At 42.5% G+C, this 13,524-nt stretch overlaps 1 protein-coding gene across 1 annotated transcript; it reads right to left on the bottom strand.

Annotated features, from left to right (window-relative positions):
• Window positions 1-11,562: 11,562 nt before the first annotated feature.
• LOC142176083 (uncharacterized) lies at window positions 11,563-12,036 on the bottom strand. The gene has a single exon (XM_075243149.1). The coding sequence runs from the start codon at window positions 12,034-12,036 to the stop codon at window positions 11,563-11,565; it is 474 nt and encodes a 157-aa protein (XP_075099250.1).
• Window positions 12,037-13,524: the final 1,488 nt, after the last annotated feature.

The raw sequence follows: 13,524 nt of genomic DNA on the forward strand, positions 1-13,524 counted from the left end.
TCCTTGGCGTTAGTCGTAGCTTCACGAAAGCTCAGACCGTATCAATGTCACCCCATAAAGGTAGTGACAACCTTCCCCCTCAGAAGTATCCTACACAAACCCGAACTATCGGGTAGACTGGCCAAACGGGCCATAGAATTAAGCGAGCACGACATAATATACCAACCCCAAACTGCCATTAAGTCATAGGTGCTCGCCGACTGTGTCGCTGATTTTAGCGCAGAAATATTGCCTGAAGTAGAACAAGAAGCGCTCCGCGCTTCCACGCATACTGACCTCTGGATCCTTTATACCGATGGTGCCTATAACGCCTCGGGATCGGGACTAGGACTCGTCCTTGAAGTCCCTACAAGCGAAGTAATTCGTCATTCCATACGATGCCCCAAGATGACTAACAACGAGGCCAAGTATGAGGCCGTGATTGCAGGTTTAAAGTTATCCCTCAAATACGGCACCCGATGGCTCGTCCTCCATTGCGACTCTCACTTCGTGGTGAACCAGGTCACTGGGACTTTCCAAATCAAAGAACAGAGACTACAGAAGTACCCGTCAGAAATTCACAAACTACTACCGGAATTCGATGAATGCCGCCTCGACCAGATACCAGGGCGCAGAATATCGAAGCAGATGGCCTCGCCAAATTAGCTGCTACCACCAAAAATATCAACAGGTAAAATGTGGTTACCCTCCTCAATTCCGCAATAGACCACGTCGAGGTACATTCTATAAACCTAACTTGGGACTGGCATAATTGCCTCGTAGCATATTTGAAGGATGGAACGCTCCCGCAAGATAAAAAAGAAGCCAAAAAACTACGAGTACAGGCAGCTCGATACAGTCTCGTAAATGGTGATCTCTACAAAAGAACGTTTGGCGTCCCTCTATCTAAATGTCTTGGGCCAAATCAAATAAGGCGAGTACTGGAAGAAGTACACGAAGGGCACTGCGGCGCCCACACGGGAAACTGCGCCCTCGTTTGATGCCTCATCCGCGCCGGATATTACTGGCCCACCATGAAAAACGAAACCGTGGATTATGTCAAGAGATGTGAACAGTGTCAGAAATACACCCCAATGATACATCAAGCGGGGGAACTCCTTCACTCCGTCACTTCACCATGGCCATTCATAAAGTGGGGAATGGGCATAGTCGGCCTCCTCCAAGTAGGACGAGGTAAGGTACGTTTTTGTTTGGTTTTAACTGATTACTTTTCTAAATGGGTGGAAGCATGTGCATACATCAGATACGTGAGCAAGAGGTCAACGCGTTCATATGGAAAAACGTAATATGCCATTTTGGCATCCCCAAAGAAATCAGTTGCGACAACGGACCTCAGTTCGTCGGAAAAAGAACGACTAAATTCTTCGAAAAATGGCCCATCAAATGAATACTCTCCACGCCATATCACCCTGCTGCCAATGGTCAAGCCGAATCCTCCAATAAAGTAATACTGAATATATTGAAAAAGAAGCTTGAGGATGCTAAAGGGCAATGGCCTGAACTACTACTGGAAGTATTATGGGCATGCCGCACTATGCCAAAAACCAGCACAGGTGAGATGCCATATTCACTGGTCTATGGGACTGACACAGTTATACCCATCGAGGTCGGGGAACCCAGTTTGAGATACTCCAATAAGAGCGGACCAAGCAATGACGAAAATAGGCTACAAGACCTAGATGAAGTTGAAGAACGGAGAGACATGGCCCACATAAGAATGGTAACCCAGAAGCAGCAAGTGGACAGGTACTACAACAAGAGGGCCAAGGTGCGACCGCTCAAAGACGGAGATTACATCCTCAAGGCTAAAACACAAGCAGCAAAAAGACCCTACTGAGGGAAAACTAGGAACTAACTGGGATGGACCGTACAAAATCACAACCACAAAAAACAAAGGAGCATTCCAGTTAGAAACAATGGAAGGAAAACTACTCCAAAACAATTGGAATGTCGCTCATCTCCAGTACTTCCATTTCTAAAAGAAGGCGTCACCTAAGTCGTACTCTTTTTCCCTTACCCAGGTTTTGTCACAATCAGGTATTCCCGAGAAGGTTTTTAATGAGGCGGCAAGGGAGACGCCTCGAGGATCGAAGTGTTGATCATTACCCCAACCCATCGACATGGTCTCCGTGGCGAAGTAATGAAGGGACTGGATATAGATAATCATCTCCATTATATGTACATAATCAAATCTCCATTGTATGTACAGAATCAAATCTCCATTGTATGTGCAGAATCAAATCTCCATTGTATGTGCAGAATCAAATCTCCATTGTATGTGCAGAATCAAATCTCCATTAGTTGACATGTGATCCTTGCAAGTATACAATCAAACATCCATTGCATGAATAAAATCAACATGTCTTCCTACAGGAATATGATCAAATCTCCAAGTAATGTCCAAGGCCATCGACAAAAACATGAGTTTGACAAAGCTCGAACTACGACGGGACCCTACTTCGATGACATTTCAAAGCAACATCCCAATGGCCAAGGACATCGATAAAAACATGAGTTCGACAAAGCACAAACTACGACGGGATCCTACTTCGATGACAGTTCAAAGCAACATCCCAATGGCCAAGGCCATCGACAAAAACATGAGTTTGACAAAGCTCGAACTACGACGGGATCCTACTTTGACGATAGTTCGAAGCAACAACCCAATAGCCAAGGCCATCGATAAAAACATGAGTTTGACAAAGCTCGAACTACGACGGGATCCTTCTTCGACAACAGTTCGAAGAAACATCCCAATGTCCAAGGCCATCGATAAAAACATGAGTTCAACAAAGCTCAAACTACGATGGGATCCTACTTCGACGACAGTACGAAGCAACATCCCAATGGCCAAGTCCATCGACAAAAACATGAGTTCGACAAAGCTCGAACTATGACGGGATCTACTTCGACGACAGTTCGAAGCAACATCCCAATGGCTAAGGCCATCGAAAAAAACATAAGTTCGACAAAGCTCGAATTACGATGAGATCCTACTTCGATGATAGTTCGAAGCAATATCCCAATGGCCACTGCCATCGATAAAACAGGAGTTCGACAAAGCTCGAACTACGACAAGATCCTACTTCGACGACAGTTCGAAGCGACATGCCAATGGCCAAGGCCATTGACAAAAACATGAGTTCGACCTCATTCGAACTACGATGGGATCCTACTTCGACGATAGTTCGAAGAAACATCCCAATGGCCAAGGCCATCGACGACAAAATGAGTTCGACCTCGTTCAAACTACGACGTGATCCTACTTCGACGACAGTTCGAAGCAACATCCAAATGGCCAAGGCCATTGACAAAAACATGAGTTCGACAAAGCTCGAACTACGACGGGATCCCACTTCGACGACAGTTCGAAGCAATATCCCGCCAAGAACATCGACAAAAACATGAGTTCGACAAAGCTCAAACTACGACGGGATCCCAATTCGATGACAGTTCGAAGCAACATCCCAATGGCCAAGGCCATCGACTAAAACATGAGTTCGACAAAGCTCGAACTACGACGGGATCCTACTTCGAAGACAGTTCGAAGCAACTTCCCAATGGCCAAGGCCATCAAAACAAACATGAGTTCGACCTCATTCGAACTATGACGAGATACTACTTCAACGACAGTCCGAAGCAACATCCCAATGGACAAGGCCATCGACAGGTACCCCGAATACCAGACATTGCAAAGAAGAGCAAATCAACAAATATATTTTACATTGCATAAAAATTTTATTTACACTTTTTTTACAAACGGGCTCAAGTACGCCCTCTGCAAAAATCCCAAAACAAAAGCAAAGTACAAACAAAGACTGCACATCGTCTCCGGTGGGGTAAGCATCTTTTTACCATGAGTCCGAAGCAAGACGGTTCGCATCATCAGAATTGATGTCATCCCCATCAGGAGTAAGAGGGTCGTACCCGCAAGCCTCATGACCTGCATGAGCTTCGGTGTGCACGACCTAAAGCTCTGCCTCAGTTGCCCTTCCCTTGGTGTGAAAAGCCTTGTACACGTCAAGTCGTGACTCAGCATGGACCCACAACTCATATAAACGATGAGGAACGACTGGATCGGCTGAGGCACGAGACGTAGAAGGCTGAGAATGTCGACTTGCATCCTCCACCCTTAGCAAGGCCACTTGTCCATTTAATGCAGCCAGCTCCTCCTCCAGTTCTTTGACACGTCCCTCGAGCCTCGCAATCTTATGACTAGAGGCTTCCTTCCCTTTATCCAGCTCCGACTTACAAACGCGAAGGGTATTCTTTAAAGATGCAGCTCCAGAAATAGCTGCTACCAACTTATCAGTACCAACGCTCAGCTTGCCCTTAAGCCCCTCTACCTCCACCACCTTCACATTCAACTCAGTGGTCAAATTGGCCACCTTTGCCTGCAAGTCGGCATTTTCGTCCATCACCCCGCACTAAACTCAAGCTCGTCGTCCTTCACCTTTAGGGAAGACTTGAGTTCACTATTACGAGCGACAGTTTTCATGATCTCCTCATCCCGCTCCCTCAACTCTTTGATCTTATGCTCTAATTGGTCCTCCGGCTGTTTGAGCCCCTCGCGAAATAACTAAAACTCAGGGTCTTGATGATAAATGTCGGCCATTGCACGGTTCTTAGCATGATACTATTGATATTTGGATAACATCTTCTCATAAAGGCCCGTCTTCCTCCTCTCCTGACGCTCTCGCTCAATCTCCATGATAAGGGTCTGGCAAAAAAGGAGAAGTTAGAAAAAAAATGTAGAACGACGATCATCACACAAATCTAACGACAAAAAGAGAAGAAAATATACCTACCTGCAGGGCCATACCAGCGACCTTCTGAGACAACTCCATATCGCTCATCGCTCTAAGCACCTCATTTTTAGGAGCAGCACATAGAGGAGCTAGGGCAGAAGCCACTTGCTCGCAGTTCAGCAGCAAGTTGTAGTCCCCTATATGACGATCAGACCCTTCCGTTCTGACCTCTACATAGGTATGGCCCCCTACGAACTCATTGACATCCTCTAGGTCGACATCTGAACCTGAGCCGTCACCCTCAACATGACGTCCTCCAACATTGGATGATGCACCACCCTCAGCAGAGCGCACTAAGCTAGCTCCTAGGTAAACACCTTCCACTTTGGGAGATCTCCCCGACAAAATGACGTCAGCCATAAATACGGGCACCGGGGCTGTCTGTGATGCCCTGCTTCTATCAGCATCTATGGCCACATCCTTCCCAAGTTCCAGCCTCCTCATTTTTCTCAACAATGGCTCGTCCTCATTAGAGGATTCGTCCAAAGGGTGGGAGGTCAGCACCGAAGAAGCCTCATCCCTCACGACCATGACTCGAGATGGACCTACTAATTGAATAGGTTGAGTACAACCCTCTCAAACGAATTCACTCAAAACAAACTACATGCCCGCAGAAGCAATGGCTTGTCGAAATGCAGGGACTAGCGCCCTTTGCCTGGAAGCTCCTCGACTTGTCATCATGAAGGGTCGTATCAGTAAATAAGGTCATATGACCAACGTAATAGTAAGGAAAACATTTACCAGAGGGTGCTTTAGGGCCGTAACGCTTCATGAAGGCGGGCCAATCTCAAGTTTCTGCTGCATCAGGCAACAGACGGGCTACCCAATCCCTGATATCCGCAATAGGGCAAGGTGGACGTCCCATAGCTGCAGACGGGAAAAGAACAAACTTTATAATGAATACAGAGGAAAAAAGAGTAAAATGAGTGGCGACACTTACGAGCTTCATTCCATCGCTCCGGGAACCTGGCGGAGTCAGAAACGACATGTTCGATTTTGACGAAGAAATATGTCACACCCCAATCTTGGGAGGTGTGGCTGGCACCCGATGCCCGAAGGCCCGAGCGAACCAACCATGAGATATGATCTGAAATATAATAACCTGCAGGCAGAAGAGCCCATATATATATATATATATATATATATATATATATATATATATATATATATATATATATATATATATATATATATATATATATATATATATATATATATATATATATATATATATATATATATATATATATAACAGCTATCCAGAAGGCCGATAGGGCCATACAAAGAAATATATATATGCAATGACCGCTAGTCTGCAAGCCACTAAGAGTGTAAGATAATCTTAACAGGGCGGGACAAAGCGCCCGACATGCCCAAAACTACACATATACATCTGTAATAGTACCTATGAACTCAAAGTCAGCAACTCTGAAGAAGTGGAGTGCAAAACCCCATGCTGATCCTGGGGTCCTACTGAGGAGGCACGCCGCTCTGTCTATCCGAACATGTGGGCATGAACACAATGCATAAAAAGGCGTTAGTACGAAATATGTACTGAATATGTAGGGCGACAAGTGTAACATGAAAAATGTAATTAACAAGAGAAGAGATATAAAGACAATTTGAATTCTAGAACTAGCCTCGATAGGTAACTAAAATTCAACATGGATATAAATGTATGCTCGTGGAGTCGTCGCTCACTATTGCTACTTATAATATATCACATTATATAATAATAAATCCCTCTATGGGGCTATAATATCCATAACATACCTGGCCATAATAAAGGCTAAGTAGAATCATACCCGGCCACGTGAAGCTCGGTAATCCCAACTGATCAGTGGTTACACAATATGTGTCATACCCGGCCGTCTATAGTGCGGCTCGATAATGAAAGTAAATACATACATATATTAAATCATGAATTATATAAGTGCAATAAGAAACTAACCTTAAAAGACGTATTCTAAGAAGAGTCGAAGTGGCCTATCATCATTATTCCCTGATTATCATGGTTGTCGCTAAAATATTTAATTTTCAACTACGAGCCAACAAGTATTAAGAACATGAGAGTTATGTATTATGAGTACCTTTGAAGTAAGTGTTACTTATTCAAGATTTATATGGATGTCGAAAGGAGAACGAGTAAAAAGGCTCTAGTTCTTTTTAAGCAAGGAACAAGGAAAACTGAGAATTCATAGATACTCTATGAAGTAAGCAATCTATGAGAAAGGATAAGGTCTAAGCATCTTTATAAGTTGAAGGTGAAATAACTCGAATCCGATGAAACAATTCGATAAACGTTTATTCGAATTCTAGTCATGCCGAAAAGTATAGCGAAAGTCCTACATACCTTGTCGATGGAGTTGTATAGGATTTTCGAGACCTCGAAAGCCTTAAGAATGATTTCCTACATAATACAAACCATTTAATATCAAATTCAAGCTCATATGTTACATAATTCTTCATTTAGACATTTACGCGAACAACTTGCGGCCATGAATTTGTAGACTCTTTTGTAGTTTAATTTCCTCCCCCAGCGCACCACCAAATTTTTAATTTACTACATCTCCTCATCGACACGATTCCATCCATGTCTTCGAGATCCAAACAACACAATAAAACCATATAGAACAGCCCCAACAATCAAGTCATATTAAGAGAGGTTTCTTAAAAAATCAAGAATGTTTCTATAGAGGTTTCAACTATTTCTTAGGAATTCTTATGGTAGAAGTTTACAAAGATAAAATAAGAAGTTAAATCATACCTTATGTGACCAGAATTACTTTAAATTCGAGATTATTTCAAGGCGGAGTCTTCTTACGAAAAGTGAAACACCGAAGAATTCACGATTCCGAAGTTACTATGGTGTACTCCTTATTGAGGATGACTAAATTATTGTTATGATTGGCTAGATGGATGGGAGGAGTTTGAGAGGAAATCCCTATGTTTTAGGTTCTGTTTTGGAGAGGATAAAACATAGGGGGTCTGTTTTAAAACTGACTTAAATATAAAAAATTAACCAAAACCGACTAAGCACATTGTTCCCATAACAGTGTGCACCCCTGTACAAAAATATTAATATCTCTCTACTGCAAAGTCGTATTAACAAACGGTTTGTTGAGTTGAAAACTAGACTCATAGTCCTTCGATTCGGTGGGTAGAAAACACCATAACTCCTAGTATATTGAGAGAAAAGCTCATCAACATTTTATCCAAATTTCAGTGAAATTTAAAACCCATAACTTGCGGTGATCTTTGTCGAATTTTTAATCACAACTCGAATGATTTCCAATATTAACGTATAACTATCGCATCATTTGAATATCTCAAAGAAATTATCTTCCTATCGAATTAGCCCCTTTATGGCATGATAACGCGGAATACACAAGGTGTAACATTCTCCCCTCCTTAAGAACATTCGTCCTCGAATGTTAGCGGTTAACCTAACGTCTGAAATTTTTATTTTTTTTTAAAATTTCGCCAGAGTTTCCCCTGTAAATAGGACTATACAAAACCTTTCATCAGCCCAAACATACATATCTAAGGCCACACAGGGCTACACATCATCATAATAACATCAACTTGGCCCCACACGACCGTTTACTTATACAATAATGATAATAAGAAGGCTAACCATAACTTAATTACCTCAACTATCACTGGTTGATATCTGTGCAACACCTGCCATATTTGTCTCAAGCATATCACCTGAAGACTTAAATAAATGAGGGTATCTGGACTTCATGTCCTCCTCGACCTCCCATGTCATTTTCTCTACATTATTGTTCCTCTAAAGTACTTTTACTGAGGCTACCTCTTTAGTCCGTAGCTTACGGATTTGACGGTCAAGAATGGCAACAGGTATTTCTTCATATGACAAGTCCTCGGTAAGTTGAATATCCTCAATAGGTCTGATGCAAGAAGGATCACCTAAGAATTTGCAAAGCATGGAAACGTGATATACCGGATAGATTACGTCTAATTCCGGTGGCAAGTCAAGTTTGTAGGCTACTTGCCCAATTCTCTGAACAATCTGATATGGCCCGACATATCTAGGGCTTAGTTTTCCCTTCTTGCCAAATCTCATTACACCCTTCATAGGTGACACTTTTAAGAATACCCAGTCTCCCACAGCAAATTCCAAATCTCGACGTCGGTTATCTGAGTATGATTTCTGTCGACTTTGAGCTGTACGCAACCTTTCCTGGATCAACTTTACCTTTTCTACAACTTGTTGTACCAATTTGGTTCCTAGCAACTTTGTCTCGCCAACATCAAACCAGCCAATAGGAGATCTGCATTTCCTCCCATATAGTGCCTCATAGGGTGCCATCTGAATACCGGTGTGATAACTGTTATTGTAGGCAAACTCAATAAGCGATAAATGATCATCCCAACTTCCCTTGAAGTCTAAGACACAAGCTCGCAACATATCTTCGAGCGTCTAAATAGTGCGTTCGGCTTGTCCATCGGTCTGCGGATGAAATGTTGTACTAAGGTTAACAAGAGTACCCAAGCATTTTTTGAAAAGACCTCCAGAAATTAGCTGTAAATTGGGCACCTCTATCAGATATAATAGAAAGTGAAACTCCATGTAGCCAAACTATTTCCTTGATATACAGTCTCACATAGTCTTTAACTGAATATGTGGTCCTAACTGGGAAAAAGTGAGCTGATTTCATCAGCCTATCCATAATGACCCAAATAGAATCGAACTTCCAGCGAGAATTGGGCAATCATGTAATGAAAACCATATTAATCGATTCCCATTTCCAAGCTGGAATCTCAATATTTTGAAGTAGCCCTCCAGGTTTCTAGTGTTCAGTTTTAACCTGCTGGTAGTTGGGACACTGAGCCACAAATATGGCTATATCTTTCTTCATGCCATTCCACCAGTATAGCTGACGAAGATCATGATACATTTTGGTTGAACCAAGATGAACTGAGTACCGAGACTGGTGCATCTCTGTCATAATTTGCTTACGAAGCTCCCCAACATTAGGTACACACCATCGGCCTTTATATTTTAGAATTCCATCATCAGATTGCTCGAACAACTGCTTCTTCTGAAAAGGGATGCTCTCTTTAATCTTTACTAGCTCCGGATCCTTAAATTGACGTATTTCTACCTCAGCTACCAGTGATGACCCCATAATATTTTGGACTACTACACCCTGGTCACCTGTATCATGTAGCCGCACACTTAGGTTAGCCAATCGATATAGCTCCTTAGTCATTTCTAATTTCCCAACTTCTACATGCTTCAAGCTGCCCATAGATTTGCGACTCAACGCATCAACTACCACATTTGCTTTGCCCAGATGGTACAAAATATCCACATCATAGTCCTTCAGCAATTCAAGACATCTCATTTGTCTCAAGTTCAACTCTTTCTGCTTAAATATATATTGTAAACTTTTGTGATCTGTATAGATATCCACATGAACACCATAAAGATAATGACGCCATATTTTTAAGGCAAATATAACGGCTGCTAACTCAATATCGTGAGTCGGATAATTGTATTCGTGCTTCCGCAACTGCCTCGAAGCATATGCAATAACTTTTCCATGCTGCATTAGAACACATCCCAATCCAACCCTGGATGCATCACAATATACCACATAACCTTCAGATCCTTCCGGAAGTGCTAGAACAGGTGCTGATGTTAAGCGTTTCTTCAACTCATGAAAGCTCCTTTCACATGCATCAGACCATTGGAACTTAACGGCTTTGTGTGTCAATTTTGTCATGGGAGCAGCAATAGAAGAGAAGTTCTCAACAAATCTCCGATAATAACCAGCTAAGCCCAAGAAACTACGAACTTCCGTAGGAGTTGTAGGTCTAGGCCAGTTTTGTACTGCTTCAATTTTCTGACCATCTACCTTAATACCTTTATCGGAAACGATATGCCCAAGGAAAGCCACTGAATTCAACCAAAATTCACATTTGGGGAATTTAGCATATAATTTCTCATTTTTCAAAGTCTGCAACACCACACGCAAATGATCCCCATGTTCTACTTCTGATCGAGAATATACCAGAATATCATCAATGAAAACAATTACAAATATATCTAGAAATGGCTTGAAAACCCAATTCATTAAATCCATTAAAGCTGCTGGTGCATTAGTAAGACCAAAAGACATCTCAAGGAATTCATAATGGCCATATCTAGTCCGAAAAGCCATTTTTGGAATATCTCTCTCCTTAACTCGCAACTGATTATAGCCGGATCGGAGGTCAATCTTTGAGAAATACTTGGCACCTTATAACTGATCAAACAAATCATCAATTCTGGGTAAGAGGTACTTGTTCTTGATAGTCACTTTGTTGAGCTGATGATAGTCAATACACATTCTTAACAAACCGTCCTTCTTACGAACAAACAGCACTGGTCCACCCCAGGGAAAAGTATTGGGCCTGATAAAGCCCTTATTCAGAATATCCTTCAGCTGGGCTTTCAATTATTTCGACTCAGTAGGAGCCATTATGTATGGAGGAATAGATATTGGCTGAGTATCTGGAAGCACATCAATAGCAAAGTCGATTTCTCTTTCGGGGGGAAACCAGGAAGTTCATCAGGAAATACATCGTGAAATTCATTCATGACGAGAACCGATTGGAGGATTGGAGATTTCACCTCCATATCATGCACTCGTACCAAATGATAGATGTAGCCCTTCAAAATCATCCTTCGAGCTTTAAGGTAAGAAATAAACTTCCCCTTAGGAGCTACAACATCACCTTTTCATTCAATAATAGGATCACCTGGAAAATTAAAACGAACAATCTTTGTCCAGCAATATACATTGGCATAACAAGAAGCCAACCAATCCATACCCATAATGATATCAAAGTCAACGATTTCTAGCTCATGTAAATTAGCTAACGTATGGCGGTCATGAATCTTCACGTCACAACTTCGATATACCCGTCTAACTAGAACAGACTCACCCATTAGTGTAGATACCTCAAATGACTTATGCAACAATTCAGGCTCTCTATCCCATTTACTAGCAACAAAGGGGGAAATATACGAAAATGTAGAACCAAGATCTATCAAGGCATACATATCGATAGAAAAGACGGATAATATACTTGTAACCACGTCCGGAGATGACTCTAAATCCTGACGACTCGATAAAGCATATATGCGATTCTGCTGACCTCCTGAACCAGAAGCTCTAAATCTTCCCCTACCCCTGCCAACTGATGTATGCATACTCTGCCTAGGAGGACGTACCGAAGAAGAAGAAGCCCCTGCAGATGCCGTCGGCTAAGCCATACCTCCACCTGTCATCGGACAATGTCTCATAATATGACCTGGTTGTCCACATGAATAACATGCATCAGAACCCTGGCGACATGGTCCAAAATGATTTAGGCCATATCTATCACATCTAGAAAACTGAGGCCTCATCTGACTGAACTCGCCTCTAAACTGTGGACCTGGGGTCCGTGAACTCTGACCTGGACCAAAATAAGTGGTTCGATCATGTCGCTGTCCCTGAAACTGTGGTGGCGCACTGGCTACCGGATAAGAAGGACGCCTAGGAAACTGTGGCCTAAATCTACCTCGAAACTCTCTTGTATTACCTGCGAACCGCGCCCTATTCTGCTGGCCTCTATCATGCTCTCGATTGGCTCATTGTTGCCTTTTGCGATCCTCTAGACCCTGTGCATATGCTTGAATACAGGCAATATCCATTCCTTGGTTTAGAGAAACTGTAGTGCACTCATTTATCAAGTGTGCCCCCAAACCACTAACAAACTGGTCTACCCAATCACTCATATCAGCAACAATCGTAGGAGCATACCTTGCCAAAGAGTTGAACTACATGCTATATTCCCGAACTCTCATATTAACCTGTTCTAAGTGTACGAACCTATCTCGTCGGGATCTTCGAAGCTCAATTGGAAAATATTGCTGAAAAAATGCCTCAGAGAACTCCTTCCATGTCATTGGTGGCACATTAGGCCCCCGAGTCTGCTTCCAAGTCTCATACCATGTCACAACAATATCACGTATTCTATAAGAAGTAAACTCTACTGACTCAACATCTGTGGCATGTATAATTTGTAAGGTCCGTTGCATAAGATCTAGAAAATCATGTGGGTCAGTATTAGGATCAACCCCTGTAAATACTGGAGGATCCAAGTTGATAAAGTCCCGAACTCTCGCACTCACAAACCTATCAACAATACCGATGGTCTGGTGTTGGGACTGGGAGGTCACTATTAGAGTCAGCAATTGTACAGAACTCCGCATGTCTAGGTCCTAATCAGAAACAACTAGGAGAGGGACTGGAGGTATGTTAGCTCCTCTACGCCCTTCCGGGGATGGTGGGGGTGCTGCCCCAGAAGCCTGAGAATCAACCTCATTCTGTGGCTCATGTTGATCTACATTAGTAGGTGGCACCTGACTTGTGCCCTTTCCCGCCTCCTCATCCAACCTCTGAATAAATTTCATAGCCATTTGTCGTCTCGTAGTATTAGGCATCTAAACAAAAAGAGTATTAGGAATGAACCATTATGATTAGGCTCTATTGCACAATCTAAATCAAAAAGAAAATAATAATCCTACATGCCCAATAGCCTCATGTTTATAAGTGTGGTGCACAACATACCATAAACAATACTCTACTAGACACGGCTTGCAGACTCCCTAGGACTGACCTGATCTGATACCAAGTTTGTCATACCCCAATCT

This window comes from Nicotiana tabacum, chromosome 22 (assembly GCF_000715075.1).
Source record: "Nicotiana tabacum cultivar K326 chromosome 22, ASM71507v2, whole genome shotgun sequence".
In the NCBI taxonomy this organism is placed as follows: domain Eukaryota; kingdom Viridiplantae; phylum Streptophyta; class Magnoliopsida; order Solanales; family Solanaceae; genus Nicotiana; species Nicotiana tabacum.

Coding starts and splice junctions, on each gene's coding strand:
- LOC142176083 (XM_075243149.1), bottom strand. CDS start 12,036: ATGCATACATCAGTTGGCAGGGGTAGGGGAAGATTTAGAGCTTCTGGT.